This window comes from Aphidius gifuensis, linkage group LG2 (assembly GCF_014905175.1).
Source record: "Aphidius gifuensis isolate YNYX2018 linkage group LG2, ASM1490517v1, whole genome shotgun sequence".
In the NCBI taxonomy this organism is placed as follows: domain Eukaryota; kingdom Metazoa; phylum Arthropoda; class Insecta; order Hymenoptera; family Braconidae; genus Aphidius; species Aphidius gifuensis.
This window is the reverse complement of record NC_057789.1, coordinates 9,267,743-9,292,559: the sequence shown is the minus strand read 5'-3', so window position 1 is coordinate 9,292,559 and position 24,817 is coordinate 9,267,743. Positions and strand designations below refer to the sequence as shown.

Below are 24,817 nucleotides of genomic sequence, written 5' to 3'. Positions count from 1 at the left end.
ATCAGAAGAATTTTTATATTTGATCAATAATCGGTGCTATATAATTTTCAAAAAATTTTTTAATAATGAATATATTAAATTTGATAAATAGGTTTAAATAAATATATAAATTATTATAGTTTTTAATAAAAATATTATTTGATAAAATAATAAATCAATTTTTTTGTTTATAAAGATTCACTTTTCCAAGTAACAAAGAAGAATTGCTCAAGTATTTAAATTACGGTGTAATTATACATTTGGTGTAACCATGACTCTGGTAAAATAGAGCTCTAGCCATACATCTGAAAAAAGAAGCGAGACTTGTCTTATCTTAGTCGAATTCCCACGTGTATGTGTGTGGTTCTTTAAAATGTTTTATTTTTTTTTTGCGTTCTAACCTAAAATTCTGATCAATTTTGTTTCTGTTGTTCTGGTCATCTAGGCAGTAGGCTGAACACGTTGGAGACAACCAAAAAACAATATTAAATATTTAAACCTACCGAAGGTTAAATTATTGGAGTATATTTCTTAATTCAACAAGGAGTAATAATAAAAAGGTAAGTTTAAAAATATAAATCAGTGTTTTAATGAATTAAATGAAATAGAAAAGTAAACGTGTTTATTTGATATTTTAGACAAAATGCCAAAGACATCGGCAATTGCAAAACGTCCGAGGAAGGAGGGATTCAATAGATCTGGTCATAGTATGAATCCCGAAAGACCAACTGAGGGCTTGAAAGGTGTTGCTAAAGTACGTACAAAAGGAACAATAAAACGTCTACAAATGTATCGTTGTCAAAAACCAAAACGTAATAGAGAAGGTAAAATATTAACACCAGCACCATTTCAAAGTTGGAATAAATCTGGTACAATGTCACGTGTTGAACCATCAAGAGCATGGTTTTCAAATTCACGTGTTATCAGTCAAAATTCATTGCAAAAATTTCAAAATGAACTTGGTGCTGTTATGAAAAATCCATATCAAGTTGTTATGAAACCAACCCAATTACCAATAACATTATTAGAACAAAAAGCAGTACAACAAAGAGTACATATACTTGAAACTGAATCATTTGATTCAGTATTTGGTCCTAAAAAACAACGTAAACGTCCAAATTTAAATGTCACAAATTATGATGAATTAGCTAAAGTTGTTGATGAAAGAGCTGAAAATTATGATAAAGTTAAAGATACAAAAGATCTTGATTTAGTTAGACCTGATGATGGTGTTAAAAATGCACCAAGAGATTGGGTTATGGCTGCTGGACAAAGTAGAAGAATATGGAATGAACTTTATAAAGTTATTGATTCATCAGATGTTATATTACAAATATTAGATGCACGTGATCCACTTGGTACACGTTCACCACCAGTTGAAAAATATCTAACTAATGAAAAAAAACATAAAAATTTAATATTTGTATTAAATAAAGTTGATTTAGTACCAACATGGGTCACCCAAAGATGGGTATCAATATTAAATAAAGAACATCCAACTGTTGCATTTCATGCATCATTAACACATCCATTTGGTAAAGGTTCATTGATTAATTTACTTCGTCAATTTGGTAAATTACATTCAGATAAAAAACAAATAAGTGTTGGTTTTATTGGCTATCCAAATACTGGTAAAAGTTCAATAATAAATACATTAAGATCTAAAAAAGTATGTAAAGTTGCACCAATTGCTGGTGAAACAAAAGTATGGCAATATATAACACTTATGAAAAGAATATTTTTAATTGATTGTCCTGGTGTTGTTTATCCAAGTGCTGAAACTGATACTGAAAAAGTATTAAAAGGTGTTGTTAGAGTTGAATTGGTACAAAATCCAGAAGATTATGTTGAGGAAGTTTTAAAAAGAGTTAAACCTGAATATATTAAAAAAACATATAAAATTGATGATTGGAATGATTATATTGATTTCTTAGAAAAATTAGCTAAAAGAAGTGGAAGATTATTAAAAAAAGGTGAACCTGATATAACAGCTGTTGCTAAAATGGTATTAAATGATTGGCAAAGAGGTAAGCTACCATTCTTTGTTGCACCAGAAGGTTATGCTGAGCCATTGTCAGCAAAAAATATTGTTTCTTCTGTAGAAACTGTTGATAAAGATACAACAAATGATGCTGAATCACAAATGACTGATAATAACATTGATGATGCTGGTGAAGGAGATGAAAGAAATGATGTTGTTGGTATATTCCAAGATTTTAGAAAAATTAGAGTAACACTTGGATATACTGGTGATGATGTCAAAGATTTAGAGCCAATTGATGGAGATGATGAGCTTGTAAATGATGATGATGATGTTGATGGTGACGATGATGACGTTGATAATGATCAAGAAGTAGAAGAAGAAAAAGAAGAACAAAAAGAAATAAAAATTGTTGAAACAAATGGTGATCATGATAATGATGATAATGATGATGATGATGATGATAACAGCAATGACAGTGATATGGAATTTGATGATTGTAAAAATGATAACCTGATGCAAAGCGCATATGATGAACTTCCAGTAGTAGTCAAGGATTCCAGTGATGACGACGACGATGATGATGATGATAAACCAAAAATTAAAACAAGCAGTGGTTCATTCAATGTTTCTAGCAAAAGAATTCTTACGAGTAAACAAAAAAGAGCAATTGAACGTGCTGCAAAAAGAACTAAAATCGGTAGTGACTTTTATGAAGTCACTAATGTTAAAAATCGTAATAGAAATCGTAAAATTCCAAAAGTTAAAAAATAAAATTAATTTGTTTTTTTTTTCTTTAACTCTTACGAGTAAAATTATATATAGCTATTTCTTTTTTTTTTTTTTTGTAAATCATAATTACGAAATTTTTAATAGTAATAAATAAATTTTTCTCGTCAATAAATATCTCAAGAAGTTCAAATAAAAAATTAAAAAAAAAAAAAAAATTATACTCAATGTTGAATGTATGTATTTTAATTGCATCTGTCATTACAACAAATAACAATAATAAATAAACAATCTATTGATATAAAATTTATATAATAAATTTATTATTTATGTTTTTTTAATAATAATAATAATAATAATGATCATTTTATTTCAGACTGCATTATGATATATTATTTATTTAAATTGTGGAGAATTGAAGTTTGTTTTTTTTATATGTCAACTTGGAATAACAACTGCTGTATTTATTTTTAAAAGTTAATTTACAATTATTGATTATTATAATTCACCTGATGTTAATGCAAAAATTAAAATAACAGTAAACAAATGTGAATTATCAATTGGACTCAGTACAATTCAAGTATCATGTCATTTGTTGGTGATCATTGTAAAAATTTAACAACCTTGGATGTAAATTTGATGAAAATTCCTTAATTGGTAATGCTGATCACTTTGTTCAAGCATTTTCACAGTTGAATATATTGTTTTAACACTTCATCATCTAATAATATAAAAACATTATATTATTTCCATGAATTATTATTAAATTGACAATTGTCATGTTAATTACCTGACTTGGCAAAATTATATGAGTCTGTAGTCCACATCTGTAATCAAGTTTAACTAAATCTCGTTTAGTAAAACCATAAAGAATAGATCATTTTTCTGTTTCAATTTTTGAATTATGTTCCTCATGTTATTAAAACTAAAAATCATCATCAATTTATTATATTGTTTTTGTTATATTTATTTATTTATTTTAATAAGAGTTAACCTGTTATTGGAATGAAATTCCTGACCATACAGATAGCCCTCATCAAGTACATCTTTTTTAAAAACAATTGTATCTTGGTCAAGATCAGAATCAACTTCAACTTTTTTCCATGGTGGATTTGATAGTTTTTCTTTTGCCTACAATAAATTAAATTTTAGTAAACAAAATAAATTAATAAATTACTTTTTTTTGTTACCAAAATATATGCATTTATTTTTATCTTGATATCACGTATTTCGAGATCACATTTCCAAGCCATTGCTTTTTTATCTTTAACTCCATATATTCTAACAGAAGGTAAAGTTTGATTGAATGTCATATATCCACCAGCAACTTGTTGATAACAAAACATTATGATTATTTGAATATTTATAATTTATTAAAATTTTTTTTGGTCAATTACTTGATTAACTAAATTCAGAATCATTTGTTCACTCTTGTTCAGCTCAGTAGTGTCAATTGTTGTCAAAGATTTTGTTCCACTTGGAAAATAAAATATCAATTGTTATTATATGCAGCTTGAATAAACAAATTTAATAATATTCCTTACATGCAAAGTAAATGAAGCGTGTTTCCTTGAGAATACTGTTTAAAATTTTATGCATATCAGTTGCATTTAATTCATCAGAAGATGAATAATCATTCAGCATGATCAATGTTGTTCTCAATGACCTAAAAAATATTACCACAATATTATAAACTTTATTTTTTTCTGTATTTGTATAATTATTGTTTGATATTTACCTGATAACTCTTTGTAACTTCAACAGCAGTATGAAGTGTCTTAATCCAATTATTGTTGTGACAATTTTTGGGTTTTAATTTATTTATATTTTTTATTGTATCAAGTGATACTGTTTGAACTGGCTGAAACTCTTCAATGTGATTAAAATTATTCTGGGCTGCATCAGAACCCATTACAATGATGCCAACTCTATCATTGGGTCTTAAGAAAATCTAAAAATATATATCAACACAAAATAACCATTTGTTGTTACAATTTTATTTATTATGAAAAATATTATAATAACAATTGTCTAATGTGTTGTTATTAATTGAAAGAAAAAAATAGAAAACAACAAACCTTTTTTTGTATAAATAATGTCATAGCCTCTTTAACAGCATCAATAAAAACTTATCCATGGATCGTCTTGTTTAATTTCAACATCAGCAACAAAGATAATAGTTTTCTAAAAATATATTTATTCAGTGTTTAAATAATATTAATTAATGGTCAAAATGAACAATAACAATAGCTTACTTTCAGTGGTTGGCTGGTTCTTCGTGACATTTTTAGTGATTGATTTGTCAACAAATAAGAGTATAGGTATAATTAGTAAATTTATTTAATGTAGTTTGATGATACACTTTTGAAAGGTGACAATAGTGACAATAAATATCAGCACAGTTTATTTGTTTGTTATTATTTATAACATTCAAAAATTTTTTATTTACAATTTGAGACCATAAATACTACTACTAATAATAATGATCATTTCGCAGTCTAAAATAAAATTATTATTATTATTATTATTAACAAATCATTATAAATAAATTTCAATTTAGTGGATTGTTTACTTGCACTTAATATGTTGTTTATATTTATTGTTGTTATTTGTTGTTATGACAGATTGACAGGTAAAGGCAGGTGGCTACAGTCACGACGCCAGAAGGCCGTGAGAATAACAAAAATAAATTGCGCTAAAACTTATTGCGCATGTTGATAATTAATTTTGTAATTACTCATCGAAAATAATTAATTAAAATTATTTAAACAATTTACTAAACTCCAATATTGATTGACTAAACTTAATTGAGTGATTTCCTATCGAATAGAACCATAATTTTAATTTTTCCATAATACTGCCAGCTAACTATATGGTCACTTTTAATTAGCAATTACCAAATTAACTATTGTTTACTAAACTCTAATTTTAATTGACTAAACTTGACCAAACTCTAATCTATCCAGCAGGCAATAAATGAAGTAATTACCAAATTTTTTCCAACTAAGTATATTGAGCCACATGTTGGTGCATTTACTAGAAGTGATGTGTCAAGTACCAAGTGGCATTCAAATACCAATTGCTGGTATCTTTTCTGGTGAAATGATACTATACTTGCTTTGAGTTTTTTAAGACAATATTTTGGTTTTATACCAAGAGCAACTCTATCTGCTGTACTTATGACTACTGGAATATTTTTAATTAATTTAAAAATTGTTAAAATTTTATAGAAAAGAAATAGTGAGTTATTTCTTAAATTAATTTATATTTTATTATTTAATAATAATTATTTCAACAATTATTTTATATTGTTTTCAATTATTTTTATCTAATTTGTTAATTTTTTAAAAATATTTGCACAAATTTAAACGAATAATTTGATGATTTGTGAACAAATAATATTTACATTATTTTTTTTCTTCTTGAAAAAATTTGTTGAATTAAAAATTTTGATAATAAATTATTACATTGTTATTTAAATATAATAATTTATTTTTATTTTGATAGAGAAATGTTTTTTTGTTGCTTTTTAATTTTTATTATTATTTACAATGTTGAAACTGAATCACTTTATTTATTATCAGCAAGACTAAATGTTGAAGTTCATTCGAGACAGGTATATATGTAAAATAGCTATGATAATTGTTATTAATAATTTAACATAATCATTAATAAATATATTTATTTTTACGATTTTTTAAGACAGTTTTGGGATACAAATATGGTTTTATTAAACTAGAAATTGTATTGTTCTAACCAGCTGTATCATTTTTAACACCTAAAATAACAAAAATATCACAACGTGAAGCTGAATGTGTATATCCAGTTGTTGTTGTTGATTTTGAAAGGCTTCATGGTATTGATTATACAGCAACTAAAAGAATTGATAAAAATCATTATCACCATTTGAATGAAAATTACAATAATTAATTTTTTTACAAATCAATAATTAATATTGGCTTAATGAAAATGTTAAATTCATCGACAGTAAAGATTCATCACATAAAAATTTGAAAGAATCGAATAAAAAATCTTCGCACGTGTGTTTTTCATGGCTGAAAACTTAAACTTATATATAGCCCAAAGAAAAAAATATTTCTAGACAACATTTTCATGAAATTATATGCTTCTGTTATTTAAACACTTGAATGTTTTTGTCCTGAAGGTTTTTGGGAATTTAATTCCAATTATTTTTATTTTGCAATTTTATATTTTCAATGACTTGCAGATGGAAGGCAGTATTTTTTCCTGCAGGTTTTGTAAAAAAAAAAAACTTTTCTATATGGAATTTTCATGAAATTATGTTTCTATGGTTTAAACAACATCTAAATTAAATTATCCTAAAAATTTTAAAATGTAATATTGTTTCTATCATCCCATAGTGTTTCAAATGGAAATTTTCTTTTTTTATATTTTCTTTTTCTACATTATGGTTAATTAATAAAATTTCAATTAATTAATAAATTTACATTTGAGAATGAAAAGTTTCAATATTTTTCTTAATTTTCATATATTTTATTTTAAAAATTGTCGTTTATTTTTAGCCAAAAAAAATAGTACTTGTATTTAAAAAATTTTCCCTTTCTGTATCAATAAAATTGCAGATCTAAATTAATTTTCATATATCAAACAAATGCAATATATTTACAAATCTAAAGTATTATTTTTTTATATAATAATTTCTATATATATATTTTATTTTAAAACTATTTTCAAGCCCTTTTCTATGTTAAATATATACAACGCAAAATTATATATACATAATACTATTATTTTTTTGAAATATACATTTCCCCTAAAAATCGACCCCACCCAAAATGAACAACAACTACGCGTCAACCATTCCATATCACAATTTTGCGTCATAAAAAAAAAAAAAAGAAGAAAAGTAATAAACAAAGAAAGATTATCATGAAATGGCGCGTTAGCTTCCGGCGAGAATGTTCTAACGATTTTTCCCCTTTCATTTTCATGTTGTTCTTTTTTTTTTCCCTTCTTTGTTTCCGCTTTTCACCCCTCTTTGACCCAACAAACCGAATTAGGCTACGAGGGCTGTGTCGTTTGAAACATTGGCGATGCTCTATGCTGCGCTTAGTTTTCTATATCATCATCAATATATATACGCACACACGAAAAATATAAAAATAAAAAAAAAATATGCAGGGCGAATCGACAAGCAACTATGGCTGCCTTGCGTGCTGTTTAACACGACGACCAAAAAGGGAAATACGTCGTGGAAAAACCATCTGGTGCCCTTGTATCCTGTTGGCAAAGCCAAAATAGCTCACAGACATGAATTTATATATATAAAAAAAAAAAAAAACTTATACATATATAAATACGCATATAAAATCTTCGAAAGAAAAAGAACGCGACGAAAAAAAAATAAAATAAAACTTTTATATGGTTCCAGCAAAAACTAGGTATAATACAGCATTACCAAGAAAAATTTTTCTAACAATGATCCTTGAAAATTGGCCAGTATGTTCAAACACAGCAGGACAACCATCAACCGTTACCTTTTTTTTTTTTTTCACTCAAAATAATATATTAACAGCGTCTGCAAAAAAAAAAAAAGAATAGGATATATATATCGTCGCCTCACTAAAAAAAAAAAGGTCTAACCGCTAAGAATTTTCATAGTAAAATGAGAAAGGCCTATCGCCTACTTTATGTGCCATTTTGTAATTTAAACTACCCTGCCGAAAATGGGTTCTTGGAATTTTTTTTCCATTTTATTTTGCAGATATTTTTTTTTCATATTTTTAATATAAGTTTATTAAAAATTTAAATTATTTTCGAAGGGTTGTTTATCTTCGAAGGGTTGTTTATCTTCAAAATTTGCAAAATTGCAAAATTTTTTTATTAGCAATTGCTAGTTTAAAAAAAAGGACAAAGACACTTTAGCTTGCAGAAAAAAAAAAAAATGCCGACGCTTTTACTTTTAACAAATCGCAAATTCTGAAAAATGGCATTTATGCCCTTTTGTTAATAATACGACAATATATATAAATCTTCAAAATTGCATTTTCTTTTTTAGTTTCTATTGTATTTTATTTTCTAAAAGCATAAAAAATTTTACAGCCTTGTTTGCTTGCTTTTTTTTCTTCAAAAGAATAATAGGTTTTTGCGAATATTTTAAAAGAAAAAAAAAAAATATATATAAGGGAATAAAAAAAAAAAAAAGACCTTTTCATGGTTTAAAATGAGGGGGAGAAAAGGCACCGGGATAAGAGATGGAAAATTACATTTTAGATGACCCCTTAAAAGGCAGGTATAATTTTTTTCCTTTTTAGTTTTTTTTTTTTTTGGCTGGCGCTTGAGTGTGGGAAACACGACCCTGATGTGCTTGGCTTTGCAGCTCTGCATTTATCGTGAATGTATTTATAAAAGGAAAAAGAGGGAAATATATATATGCTAGTCGGTAACTCTGTGCCGAATAGGTGATGGTTTATTCGTACGTTTTTTTTTTTATATATTTAACTTTTTTTTTTTTTTTAGGTTTGCATGTGTGGGTTGAAGGGCTTTTTGGCTCGATTCGATAGTGTAGCGTCAGGTAGACTCACCTGGGCCAATGCTATATATTGCTTTTATTGTTAGCCCACGCAGAATGAAAAAAAAAAAAAAAACTCATTATATTATTTTTTTATAATATATTATAGTTATATTTTTTTTATATTCATGATTTATGTCTCTACTTATTCAATATCTTCTTTGTAGTTTTGATTTTTTTTTTTCGTTTTTATGATATATTTTCTTAATCTTTATCATTTTTTTTTTTTTATAAGTATAAATTTTTTTAATCTAACACTTGGTCAGGTTAATATTTTTTTTTGTGATAAATATTTTTGATTTATAAAAAATAATATTTATCTTTTTTTCTTTGTGATATGAAATATGTTAATTTTTAAAAATAGAAAAAGTAAATTGGTCAAATGCGCAAGTGGCTGAATTCAATCGAATGTTTGATAAAAAAATTTTTACTAAATTTTAAATTCAACCGAAAATAGCATGCTATTAGTGTGCTTAATTTATTCTCAATATGATAATTAAATTTTTCTTGGAATATTATTTTTAAAAATCAAGAAAACAAAAGACATTTTGATGATAAAAAAATAGAATAAAAAAATATCAAATAATATATTAATAAATATTACAAATAGGCATATAAAATTTCAACAAAAATCAATTGACCTATATAAAAAACTAAAAAAATAATTGATAAATGATATTTTTTTTTTTTATATATACATATATATTTATAACAATCATTCGAAATTACTTGGTGCTGCACTTTTATAGCTCGAAGCCTACAAAAGACATCTCGCTTATTGGTTTTGTAAATACTTAAATAAATAAATATAAAATAAAAATTTTTGTTGAAATATTATACGACCATTTGTAATTAAATGACAAGCCGAGAATCAATTGATACTTGGTCGATGATTAGCAATTGAGAGTTAAGTCCGGATAGTGCAGTAACACGTTGTGCTCGCTCTGAATTGCGTATACATATTACTTATAAGTCATTTGCAATTCGCATGAAAAAATATATAGCGCATATCCCGTAATTGTATACCATTGGCGAGTTATATATCCCGCCTGATCCCGCCACAAAATATTGACAAGTTATATATATTTTGTGGCGGGATATGTATATATACATATTCTATAGAATAATTATCATTGGAAAAATGCGGAGTACAGCAAAGTAAATCGGACAAAATGAGGAAAAAACCGCAAATATACGCAAAGAAAATCGGAAAAAAAAATCACCATAGGGTCAGAATAATTATACTCACGTGTTTTTTGAATATTAAAATCATAAATAGTCATGAAATTTATACTCAAAAATATATTTTTCAAAAACTTTTTATATAAAAATGTACCGAATTTGACAAAAAATCAATAATAATTAAAAATAATATACTGGCCATACATATATACAGCGATGTAGTCACCAATTAATTTTGTATATTTAAAATATCATCTTAAAGTTCTGTTTATTACAAAAAAAAACCTTCTAAAGAATATTTAAAAAAATAATAATTATATATATTAAAAAATTTTCAAGTTAATTTAAAAACTACTCAGGCATATAAAAGAGTAATAAAAAAAATGAAAAAAATGTAAGATATAGAACAAAAAAATTTGTTGCATAGACATCAGACTCTGTTGGTTTTTTTTTTTTTTTTTCAAATAAAACTTTTTATTTCAAAATATTTTAGGCTCGTGACATTTTGCAGTAGAGTATGCACATACCGAGTGAATGATGGATAAAAAAAATTAGCGGTAAATTATTCTAAAGCTCATTCTAAATGTTTACTGAACATAGCTATATATAATGATTAATATAATGATTAATGATCCAAACTGTACCACATTACATTGTCGACTTTCGTTAGTGTCCAACAACAACGATGACAATGATGAAGAAAAAAACGACGGTCCTGCAGGTCATTTGCAAGAATAAAACTAAACCAAAACTTCAAAAAAAAAAAACTATATATATAATATCATCTAATTGAAAATGCGCACTTTTTTTTTATCAATATATATGTATCATTTTTCTTTTTTCTTTGCTCCACTCCTTTTAAAAAAATTTTAGAAAAGCTTACATGTGAATCTAAGTTTTTAGCTTTGATAATAATACGCATTTAATAAAATATAAATACATAAATATTGTTTTAAAAAACAGTACGATTGATTGTAAATTATTATTTTAAATAATTAAACACCATCAATGATATATACAACTTATCGTGATGCAACTAGAGAAAAGTTATTTGGACCAGAGAGTGAATTACCATTTATCACTGAAAACATTGTCATTATAGTTTCAATATTAAGGTGTAATATTACTGGTTATAATAAAACTTTGATTTATTTGGAACAGCTGTTAAAACAACAATTGAATTTATGATAAAAATCGAAGCATGGTAATATTGACAAAAAAATATTCTAAAAATAATTTATAAAGTTTAAGAAAAAAGTAGAAATAATTGTTAATATATAAACAATGTAATTCAATGAATTAAATGATTCAAAACAACATGCTAAAAATGGATAAACAAATATTCAAAAAGAAGCACAAAAATATATTTGATAGTCAAAATTTAATTGAGTTAAAATTGAACAAAATATATATATTATTATTTAAAATTCTCTTTATGAAAAAATAAAAATATAAAATAACAGGATTGTGGAAAAATAACAAGAAAATAACAAAACAAATACATTATAAAATTTTTTAATGATTAAAGTGTTGATAGTATACATTTGAATATTAAAATAAAAAGAAAAAAAAATACATTTTATTAAATTATTAAATTGTTGATTATATATTATTCATTGTTTATGATCATCGATGACCCTTATTTATTTATTTTTTTTTCTTTAACATGTTATCTTCAGTTTAAATTAAATACTCAAATCGAAAATTTGTTATTGGAAAAAATAAACAAACAAACAAATTTGTTTATTTTTTTTTTTTTTAAATAAATTTATTCTGTATAATTTTGAAAAAAAAAAAATAAATGATTTTAAGATTAATGCAAAAAAATTGTTGAATATAATTATGCGAAATTTAGTAAATATAATGCAAAAATTGTTGTATATTTATTAATTTTTTATGTGCAAGATAACAATATTTTATTTGCAGCATAAAATTTTCACAACTGTAAAACTTTGCTGAGAAAATTTAATATAAACAAATTTTATTGATGAATAATTAATTTGTTTATTTATTTTTCTTCAAATAAATATTAAAAGAAATAAAAATAATTTTAATTTTTCAATCAATGAATATGCTTATCTTTACATTATCTATTATTGACAATTCAAAAATTATTTATCTGTTTTTTTTTTTTTTTTCTTTTTATAAACAAATAATTTAATTTCTCCATGCATGTAATAATAGTGTTTTTTTATTTTGTTTAAGTTTAAGTAATTTATGAAGACATGTCGTTACATCATAAACTTGTACAGAATTTTTTTGAAAATTTTCACAAAAATACTCAACAACTTTGATAAAGCTTTCTATTTTTTTTTCTAATCGTAAAGCATTTGAAGTATCAATAAAGTCAGTCTCATCATATTCAAGAAATGAATTTTCAAGATTTTCTTTAACTTCATCTTTTATATATTTACGTATGTTAACAAAAATAGACATCATGGAATTAAATTCGTAGTTTGAATATGGTGGTGGATCAAAAACACATTGAATTGGCCAATTATTTACACAAGCTTCACAACTACAATAAAAATTATAAAAGGTATATAATTTTAGTTGACGATCAGCACGTGTATAGTTATGAAAATAATAACCATAATTATCATAAATTTGATCATTTTTTTTAATTGGAATGAGATTTTTAGCAACCATATAATCACCGTGCCATATTTTTGTCATTGTTGGTACACAAGAATGATTAAAAAAATGAAATACAGGTTCTATTGATACAAATATTGGTACGTTTTTTCCATCTGCGTTGACTGATGATGATTGATGACTATTTGTATCAGCAATATATGTTAATTTTGATAATACATTCATCAAAAATACAAAATTTTCGTTATCTTTCAATATAGACAATTTACCACTGATATTTTCACCAATTATATTTGTTTTTGTTGCAATATGATAAGCTGTCAAGATATTATTTGCTAATAAATAACTTGCTCTGACTTCATTAAAACTCATATTTACTGCCAGACTGAGGATACCACGAAAAGTTGAAAAAATAAATTTGTCATCTGTACATCCACGTTTCAATGATTCTGGTTCTTTTTCAACTTCATCAAAAATTATTTTCAATTCATCAAGAGAGTTGTTGGATTCCTTAAATCCTTTTATTAATAATTGTAAATCCAAAAGGAAGCTAGTATCATCACTGTAACTTAAAATTGTTTCAATAATTGGACATTCATAATCATGAAACTCAAGCATTGCTTTAGCACGACAACCAGATGAACAAAACATAACTTTTGTGCATTTTTCACATGGTATACTTGACCATGTTTGTTTACGACAATACCAACAATGATTATATCTCATTGATGGATATAAAACTGCTGCATATGGTTTTTGTACCAACAATGTTTCACCTGGTTTAATGTCTCGTGTTGCCACAATATGTCTTCCATAATTTTCATCATATTTAATTGTAATTGCATCAGATGCACCAGGAATATCTGGATTTTCATTTTTTAATTGTACCATTGATGGATGTTCATTATATGTTACTTTATAATACATTGGATCATTTGGTGTTTTATTTTCTTGAAGAACAATTTTACGTTCCATCAAATCACGTGATTGAGCTTTCATGTTTTTTACAAATTTTCGTGCATTTAAAAATGCCTCATCAATTAAAGATTGATTTTTTTTTGTGATTTGATAACATGTTGCTTGGCGAAGATACAATTCTGATCTCACTTCATCCGGACAACTGTGAGTGAGCAATGCATTCTTAATATCTTCAAGACAATCACTGATTAATTTAGCCTTGAAAGTAATTTCACTTCTAAGATTAAATGCCAACGCCAATAATTTACTTTCTGGTGGTGCATAAGCTATACTTTTGGTACAAACCATGAATGTATAATCCAAAATAGTATCATCATGTCTTAAATTATCAACATTAAGCTGTGCTTGCATCCTGAGCATTGAGGCAGCATCAGCAGATTTACAGTCAATTTTTGGCTTAGGAATAATATCATCTTCTTCTTCTCTTTTGCATAATTCTTCCAAAATGAACTTGATAAATTCAGCTCTATTTTCAATTTTTTTGTTTGCATCATTATTATAAGCCTCTTTTGTGTAATTTTTGAAAGATTCATACGAATCAGCTGAAAAAAAAAAATGAATAATTATTTCTACTATTTCAATAATGAAAAAAAAAAAAACACGAATAAATTAAATATTTTTAAATTATAAAATATAAACTTACGCTCGTCTCTTCTAGCCATTTTTTCAATTAAATAGCTCACAAAACTATCAACAATTTATCGTTGTCTTATTATTTTATTGCACTCAAATAATTTTTGTAACAATACAACTTTTAAACAATAAATGACAAAGAAAAGAAACAGTTGTTCTCAGACAATGTCTACAACCAAACTGCGACTTTATTCACAAATAAAATTAAAATAAAATTCAGACAAGGTAAAATTTTACTAATTTTCAATATTATGATTATTAACCTGAAGAAATAATACAAAAGAAAAATATTATTTTCAGAAAATAAATTTACTAAAATGTTTACTTGAATAGCCTTATCATTTATTGTCTATTTTCATTTGTAAACAATGATGAGGAAATTTTATATTTTTCATTTTAAAAATGTTGAAAAAATATGAATTTAATGAAATTAGTAAATTATGATAAATTGAATGGGACTTTATCAAATAAACATTTTACTGATTATTTTTCAATGACTCATTTAAAATATGGAAAAATAAATGAATTTCAAAAATTAATCTTCAAAAACAACAAAATTTATTATTTAATAATATTTAATTTTACTTTGACATACATAGATATTTTAAATTTTGATTTTGACAATGAAAAATAAAATAAACATTGAAAATATAAAACTAAAAATTTGGTTTTAATTTAAAAAAATAAAAATGATAGTTTATTGTTAAACTTGATCGACAAATAATTTTAAATATTTAATTTACATTTTCTATATTTAGTTTATTAATAATCTTTATGCAACTTAGAATAATATTTCTTAGACAATAATAAAATTACAAATATTTTATTGAATCATCAGGAATTCATGAATTCACAAAGGAACGTGTGCCAAAAACATTATCAACTGAAAAAATTTTTAAAAATATAAATTAAAAATACAATAAAAGATAATTTACTAAAAAGAAAAAAAATTAATTAATAACAATTAAATATATAAAACTATGGAAAAAAAAAAATAAAAATATTTTTTTTTTCGCTATTTCAATTCAATATAATTTAAATATATATACATAGCTATTTTCTACGACATAAAATGCAGGCATTTCCTTTAAAATTTCTAAAACATACGAAAAATTAAATTAATTATTAAACAAATAGTTAATAATAGTATTTCATTGATAAATATTAATATTAAATTCACGCCTGAATTTAATATTCCAAAATATTTTTAATAAAAATTATTTTTATTATTTATAATCTAACAATTGTATCGCAATTTATTTACCCAATAAATTTAACGTTATTTGAAAACCCTCATAATATAACAACTTCCTAAATTTTCCTTCAACACCAGTTCGATCACCATCATTATTTCTTTTTTTTTTTCTCCATGTATATATATACACCAACACCCAAATAATCCTCTATCCCGTTGCACAAGATGTTGAGTTAGCTTTTAAAATCATAAGATAAAAAAAAAAAAAAAAGAAGAAGAAAAAAAATACGGAGCAGAATCTAATATGCACCATGAAGAAAAGAAAAAGAAGGCATCAAGTGGTGGACGAGAGAAAATGACAGAAGGAAACTTCCACTCAGCTGCAACTTGGTATGCTGGTGCCGGTGACCCCTCGATGAACTTCTCCCCGTTACTCCTCTCACCCTCATCCCCCTTCGGTCCATCATCATGTTTAAATAAATGCAAACGATAAAAATGAATAAAAAAAAAAAAAAAAAATTATTATTATACGATAGAAAGAGTAAGAATGAAGCCAAAAAAAAAAAAAAATCAACTCGCACACACGAGATTTTTTTTTTTCCTTCTTTTTCTTTATTTTCTATCTCAACTATTTTCTATCATATTTTTTTTATCATTTCATTTTTAAAACTTGACGCATTAGATGCGTTCTTAGACCCTTCTAAAATGACTAGAGTGAATACCCTTAAACCAAGGTCAATTCCCTCCTCCGCCTTTTTTTATATTTAGTCGTTTGTGCGCGTTTAGATTATTATTATAATTTTTTTTTTTTACATTTTTTCATCTCATTTCATCTGTTACGTTGGTTTCTACGGATTATGTTTATAAATAGACGGTAATATATTTAATGCCTGGAAAAATGTGCACAAGGGTGGAAGAGGGTGGTTCATAGTTTGTTGTACTTCTTGGCCCACTGTACCCAACACCTGTTACCCTTGCATATATTTTTTTTTTTTTTTTTAATTTTTATTTTTCTCTTACTGTGCATTTTTATTATTATTTTTTTATTTTATTCTTTCAAGGTTTTCTTCTTTTTATTATTTCCGCTCAGTGTGTATATATAACTTTTTATTTTTCTTGCATCAAGATCGTATTTCTAGCGCAAAACTTCTACCAATTGCAGAGAACCCTTTTGTTAAATATATATATAGTTTTTTTATTTTTTTGTTATTCGTTCTTTTCTATTTTGGGCTTCTTCTGCTTCTATTTTTTTTTTTTTTTTTTGTGTTCTATTTACCTTGGAAATAAATAAAACGGATTTTAAATATTTCAAAGGGATAGGACAATAAATTCAATTGAATTTGCGTAACGGGAATCTATTGTTTTGAATTAAAAATAGTTGTATGCGGCATGTAGAAAGTTCCATATCACAGGAAATTACTTTTACTGTATGCGTATGAGAGCATAGCATGTTTTTGTTTTTTTATTTATTTTTTAGATTTTAGTAAATTTTAGAAATTACATTTTTTCAGAAAAATATAATTTATCAGCTTTATTAATCATTAATTAATCAATAAATTTATAAAAAAAATTTATACCTATTTTATTTTTTAAATTATTGCGAATTTTTTATTTGCAAATTTCGCGGCTGACATATTAAGTGTTGTATCACTTGTTGCGAATTCTCCGGCAGTTTTTTAATAGATATCTAAAAAATGGTCGAATAAATTGTAATATATATTTGCAATAAATTATTAATAATAATTATTATTATTTATTATAAATATATTTATTTGTTGTACTGTTTTTTTATTTTTTTTATTTTCTTTTTAATATAAAAATATATTTGTATGAAAAATAAATTTCTGGTTATTTTTTTTTTTATGATAAGAAATTTATCGTTGCACTGAAGATAAAAAAGTATAGCTTAACTATTTTTAGAATTGTTTTTTATTTCAAAAATACAATGGATGAATAAACATATGTTTAAATTATTTTTGACATATGACTATCCCTCTGCAAAAATCACAAAGTAGTTTCAAATTTGATCATTGTAAAAAAGCGTATGTCACATGTGTTAAAAATAAGGAGGCGTATCACCAACAACATTAACAAAATGATAAATTTTTCCAAAAAGCTCAAAAAATGTATATGAAAGGAAATTTAGCAAACAAAAATTATTATTCAATCATACAAATGTATAAAAATAATAACCCTTTTCCTAAAGCTCAGCCAGTTCAGTGCAACGTCGGATAAAAAATTCATAGAAAATAATCAAAAAATAATTTACATTTGTTGATAACAATTAATCAAAAATTATTATTTACTGAATTTCAATTTTTATAATTTATCTGGCTTTTTTTCCGTAATACAAATTACAATTTATTCACAATTTTTAATTAATCAATCTATCATTCAATCTCATATATATTGCATGCACTTTTAACACCCCCAAATGAATTTTATTTTTTTTAAATCACTAACTCAAATTAAACCATTCAAAATAATTTCTAAAATTTAAAACTCATTCATGAATTTTTAGACAATGCATGCTTACAGGTGACTATATTTTTGTAGCACCACAATGGAACTTTTTACTTCTATTGTAGCATTATGTAGTACTATACAATAATATTTCATGACCAACTTAGGACTATATGATTATTCATAGTACTATATACTGCTACAGTGTACTATCATAACACTTGTATTATAAAGTACTATGTAATTGCATTCCACAGCTTTTTTAGTATGATTCATCATATACATCCACTCCAACATTATATACATTAACCATGAAAAAAACATCAAGCCCATACGCCTACAACTCTTTTATAATTTTAATTATATTTTTTTTTGTTTAAACAACCTGAACAAAAAAAAAAAAAAAAACATTTCAACTAATCTATTTAGTACTTGTACTTGTTTACCTTTAATACAACGATATTATAAATTTAATTTGATTAAAATCTCAAATACATTATTACGTAAACAAAAATATAAATATTTATTTTTCTTAAGTAGGTCATATTATTGTTATTATTTTAATTAAAATATATATATAAATATTATTTACGTTTTGATAAATTTTTTTATTTTTTAAGTATATATCTTTTTCAAGTTGTGCGTATATATATTTTTAAAGAATTTTTTTTATAAACCATATTGTAAAATAGTGAAAGATAGAAAATAGCCACGTCGATGCAGTTTTTTCAGCAGTTAAATTTGAAATGTGAGTATAAGAGAGAAAAAAACAACAATTGAATAAAGATAAAAAATTAAAAAATAGAGGGAGGTAAGGGGAGACACATGTTGTGCATGCGTGTGGCAACATCGCGGTCCTACATTCCATATGAGAATGATGAAAAAGGAGGTAGTCAAGAAAAAGCGGGAGATCTAGGGAGAGAAGGGACCGGTTTGCGGCATAGAACGAATATTATAACTAACGTTCTTCTAACGCAGATAAGCCCCCCACGCCCTTTTTTTTTACTCGTCTTATTTTTTATATATTTTTTTTTTTCTTCTATGCGATGCGTCTTCACTCGCTTTTTTTCTACACGCGTTTTTTTTCCATGTTTTTTTCTCTCTTCTATTTTTTTTTTTTACACATATATATACTTTATTTTTTGGTCTAGGCGTTGAATCGAGTTGAGTATCATCTCCCCCACTATTTTTTTTTTTTTATTGCAACCGGTCCACGCTGGCAGTGTGCTTGTCTATTAGACAAAAAAAAAATAAAAAGTTAAAAAAAATAGTCGACGTTTTATTATTGCCTCTTTCCAGTTGAAGAGTCAAGACAAAGTAAAAATGCGGTTTGAAAGATTGAACATTTTTTTTTTTTTTTTTTTTTTTTTAATGCTTATGGAGATTGTTGGTATTTGATAGAAAATTTGGAGGATACTGTATGCACACGGCTTCTTTAAATATTAAGATAAAAAAAAAAATATAATAAAAATATTTTTATTTACTCAATTGACATTGATAATAGATATATACATATTTGTAAATTCGATATGTATAAATAAAATAAACAAATAAATGTAGAAAAATAAAATTTTATTGAAAAAAAAAATAAAAATAACCATTAGCAAGTTTGTTGATTTTATTTGTTGAATTATTTTTTTATGATAAATTAAAATTTAAATAATGTTTAATTTATAAACTTTCTGATGTTACATTTACCTTGTGCTTTCTCTAATGATATACTTTCATAATTTTTTTTTTAAATATCATTTTGCAATATTTAAAAAAAAAAAAATCTATTTTTACTAATATATATTTTATTGACTGACACAATATAATTCAAATTAAATCAATTTGCTTTTTTTTTATCCTTTTATTCCTTCAACTACCTAGTATGCAAATAAAAAAGCTTTTTTTTTCTGAATTTCTTTTTATAGATATGGTAATTTAAATAATGACGTTTCAGTTGAAAAAATGTGAGTCAGAAAATAAAAATAAAAAAAAAAGATCAGTAACAAACGTAACAAAGAAAAAGATCTAAATACGACTAGACGGACCGCAGAAAATAAAAAAGATAAAAGACAAAATTGAAAATGAAGAGAAAAATAAAATAGAAAATAGAATAAAAAATAAAGTAGAATATATATATAGGACACCTAACTAAGCAAACTAAACAAGGAACATTGTAACGAAGCAGGTAGAGAGCATCGATCGGCAAGTCGTCGTCGTCGTCGTCGTCATGTGTACCTGTCCATCGGTCAATGGCCTTCGAAGAGTGCAGTCAATTCGTATGTAAGAAAAAAGGTGTGCCCCTAAAAAAAAAAACCCAAAACGCCATTATGCACGAACGAGTTTTCTACAATCTCTCCCTCAAAACTAGTATCTTTCTATTTTATTTATTTTTTTTTTCTTTTCCTTCCATCACCTTCACAATTATTTTTCCCATCTTTTATATGCATTTTTTTTAAAGAACCAACCTGTTTAACATTTATCATAAAATATCTAAAAATACCTTTACAATATATTTTATTTCTGACATATATACAAGTGATTTCTAAAAATAGCTCAAATCCCTTAAGACCATATATACATCATTTTTCACCTGATACATAATACATTATCATTTTTATTTTTATATATAATTTAACATAAGAAATTGTCTTTTATTTTGATAAATTAAAAATTTATATAACGTCCAACTATATGTGCCAACGTTATCAGCAATATCAGAGTAAACACATGATACGTGTTGAAGAAAAAAAAAAAAAAATAAACGACAAAATAAATCGGACTAGTCTAGCGGTAAACAAGGGAGATACTGCAGAACCTCTGCACCGAATTATCGCTCAAATATTTCGTATATATGCGATAAGAAAATACTAAATAAATAAAAAAAAAAAAAAACTAAAGTCTTTTTAGCTTGAGATTGTTATCTTTTTTTTTGTCTAAAGAATGAATAATATACTGAAAAGAAAAATATATATACAAAAAAAAAAAAAAAAGGAAATTTATCACGCAAAAAAATTTTACATTTTCAAATTCAATAGAATGATGGTGGCTTTTTTTTTTCTTCATCTGTTGTTTAGAAAACTGTTGCTTTTGTGTCCTCAAGATGAAGATGATGTTGCACCATGAAAAAAAAAAGAACATGGGAATATACTGACTGAGGGTGTAGAGGTGGAAATAGACTCAGGTGCCTCAAGGGCGAGAAGGGCAAAGAAAATATATATGGGAATAAAAAAAATATATAATGAAATTTATACAATTCACCTTGCTATCGTTGTCGCATTCTTTTTGGCTCTCTTTTTTTTTTTTTTTTTATATATTCTTTATATAACGAAAATAAAATGTTCTTCGTCATGTTGGCATAGAGGGTGGGAGGAGGAAGGGGATATGAACATCAACTTTATCATATTGCATTGATGAAAATAAAATAAAAAAAAGTTAAATTCTATTTTTATCCACTGAAATAATCAATTAGATGCATTAGTTTTTTTAATTTGAAATAAATATTCTTTGTAAATTTTTTACAAATGCTATTTATAGGAAAATTTTTTGAGCAATTTTTTTTCACCAGAAAAATAACAAAGAATAATCTAGGGATTTTAAATTTTGGATATTTTGATTATTTTTTATTGAAAAAAAAATTATTCAAGATGAAAATTTAGGTCAATGATTATTTTGTATTTTGTTAGATTAACAATTTATTATTTTTTTGTAAATTTTTTAATTATAACAATTAATGCTGAAGGGGGGAATGCAAGGGTGCTACGCTACTGGGCGAATGCATACGCGGATGGTCGACTCTTCAACTGGATACAAAGAAGGCGGTTCTTCGGCGAGGTGAACGCTCGCGATTCATTCGGGCGATAAGGTTCAAAAAAAAATATATAGGACGCAAGAGAAAATTATATTTTTTAAAAATTTTTTATTTTCAAAACGTTCACTTCTATAATAACGGCGAAAAAAAAAATAAAAAAGCGCCTGCAGGTACATCACACAAAGAAACGCACAAAAATTATTTTGAAATGATATTTTACTATTTTTAAATATTAATATATATTTATTTTTATTAATTTTAATTTAGAAATTGTTGGCATTTTAATAATATTATGTATTTAAAAAATTTATGAAAAGAGTTGCATGAAAGGATAAGCAGTATTGAAAGTTTTATATATATATTTCAAAACGCGTGAAATAATCAACGTTTAGGTCAGCCAAACAACCCCCTTCTTTGCAAGTCTTTCGCGTATAATATCGTATAAACGGGCGTGGCGCGTCTGACCCAGCTCACATATTTTTTAGCATTTGTGATTCTTGTAGTAATCCTGTTAAAATTAACTAAAAAAAAATATTTATAAATTTTTTTTTTTGTTTATTAATTTATTACATTGTTTATTTGTAAATTTATCAATAAATAAAATTTAAAATAAATTATTTAATATACAAATTTGGATTTTTAAAAATAAAAAATCAAATTTTCGTTCAATAAAATTCAATATTTTGCGGAGAAAAAAATATGTAATTTTAATTTTGAATATTACTTGCAATAGAGCAATCGTTATCAATACGAAAATTCACTCTGAAAAATATATAAAAATAAAAAAAAAAAAACCCAAGAGATAACAAATAATAAAATAATATTTTTTTGTGAATTTTTATTTTCTACAAATACAAGATACTTGATTGTGATTTATTATTTATCTAAAAAAACAATATTATCAGTTTAAAAAAAAAACAAATTTATCCCTGAGGCAGTCTAGTATATATAAATATGTTTGTTGAAATAAAATTATCTTCAAAGTATAAAATAACAATATTTAAATGAACCGATTAAAAAACTTTATTTTTTTTCAATTTCCTGCCAAATTAAATACCGAAAATGGTAATTATCTATGAAAATAAACTTTCTAATACTCTTATAATTTAAAAAACATAAAAAAAACCAACAATAATCATTTGAAAAATAGAAAAAATATTATTAAATTTTAAAACATGATAAATTTTTAATAACAGCATTAACAATAGAGCAATAAATTAGTAAATATATATTTGTTTGAATTTATTTTTCTATGCACGAAACGCATCACGCAATAGTTTGTGTTGAATTTTCCCGTATGTCCCTCGACCCGAAAAAATAAAAAAAAAAAAAAAGTGGCCACATATATAAATTCAGGGGTCATGAAGGGACGGCGATGATGAAAGGGGGAAAAGAGGGGTTTTAAGAACGCGGCCAAGAGGGCAAAGGGGAGGGAATGCATTAGAATGCTTTAGGATTGGTTGTGCGACTAAGAATCGTGTCACTTGTATTATAGTGAATAAAGAAACTACAAAATTTTGCTTTTCTTCAAAACCAAATGCAATAAGCTGACGCCATTATGAAAAACCCGAACAATAACCGAACATTGCCGAAATGATAAATCAACAAATAAACCCGATAAATATAATTGCATTATAATTTAATAAATTAATTAATCATCTAATTTATTTAAACAATAAATAAAAGCTTTATTAATATTTAAAAAATTCCAAAATTTTGCAAAATTATTATTAAAAATACCCTTATTTAACGGGAAATTTTTTTCTATTGCCAACTTGATGAATTTTTAACTTCAAACTTTTATGCTTAAATATAAACCCTATGAAATTTATAAATATAAAATTCAAAAATCTATATATTGCAACAAAAATTCATCTAAAAAAAAAAGTATATATATAAATAAAATAAACAAGGGTGGGGATGTTGTTTCCGTTTTAGCTTCTTTTCAGTATTCGTGCGGGTGTTTTATTGGGCCCCATGAGCATTAGTTATGTGTTAGATATTTTTTTTTGTATATGTGTGTGTGTATATGTGTGTTTGTTGTGTACAACTAGAATATGCGTGCGTGTACAATCTTGGAGGAGGAATGAGAATAAAAAAAAAAAAAAAAAAAAAGCACGTTTTGCCCCACTCCAGAGAAGAAGAAAAAAAAAACAACACTTTTTCTCCCACCAATATGACAATATTTTCCTATTTCGGGTGTTTCTGTCTTTCTTGTTCGCATTGATGATTCATATGTTAAACTGTTTTTCCATCTTTATTCAATATTTTGGCATTTTCCTATTCCTAAACACAGCTAGCCCCGAAAAATCTACGGAGGAGCCCTCACAGACCCGAACTAAATGTGGCATTTTATACTCGAACGTTATTCGCGCAGCAACCATCAACATTTTTCGTACAGAAAAACTGCCGCCGCTTCTTTGATTTTTTTTTTTTTTTTGTTATTTTTATTTTTTATTAATGTAAAAAGTTTATCATCTATATTATTATATTTTTTATTATAAACAGTTTTTTTTATTGTTAATAATTATTGACAAAGTTTAATATCAGTGATATTTATATTGTTTTTGTTTTTTTTTTATTTTTTTTTTTTTTTTGCTGAGTTTTGTTGGAGAAAATATATGTTTTTTTTTGTTTTCTGGACAATTATTGATTAATTGTTATTTATGTATTAAATATATATTTAATACCCAATTTTTAATTTGAAAAAAAAAAATATATTATTGTTTT

The 24,817-nt window shown here is 25.1% G+C and overlaps 2 protein-coding genes across 2 annotated transcripts; one reads left to right on the top strand and one right to left on the bottom strand.

The window, feature by feature from the left end:
- The first annotated feature begins 355 nt into the window (after positions 1-355).
- On the top strand, positions 356-2,780 carry LOC122849032 (nucleolar GTP-binding protein 2). The gene is made up of 2 exons (XM_044147559.1): positions 356-539; positions 618-2,780. Exon 2 carries the CDS (start codon positions 623-625, stop codon positions 2,732-2,734), a length of 2,112 nt encoding a protein of 703 aa, XP_044003494.1. The 5' UTR covers positions 356-539; positions 618-622; the 3' UTR covers positions 2,735-2,780.
- Positions 2,781-12,581: 9,801 nt separating this feature from the next.
- LOC122850333 (SET and MYND domain-containing protein 4-like) lies at positions 12,582-14,659 on the bottom strand. The gene is made up of 3 exons (XM_044149491.1): positions 14,641-14,659; positions 13,082-14,434; positions 12,582-12,811 (listed from the first exon to the last, which is right to left on the bottom strand). The coding sequence occupies exons 1-3, from the start codon at positions 14,657-14,659 to the stop codon at positions 12,582-12,584; spliced, it is 1,602 nt and encodes a 533-aa protein (XP_044005426.1).
- Positions 14,660-24,817: the final 10,158 nt, after the last annotated feature.

Bases quoted from the DNA above. Each gene is read 5' to 3' on its own strand.
- LOC122849032 (XM_044147559.1), top strand. From the start codon at position 623: ATGCCAAAGACATCGGCAATTGCAAAACGTCCGAGGAAGGAGGGATTC.
- LOC122850333 (XM_044149491.1), bottom strand. The intron at 12,812-13,081 runs GTGATTATATGG...ATGAAGTTAAAG, and splicing joins AATGACAAAAATATGGCACG to AAAATCTTGAAAATTCATTT.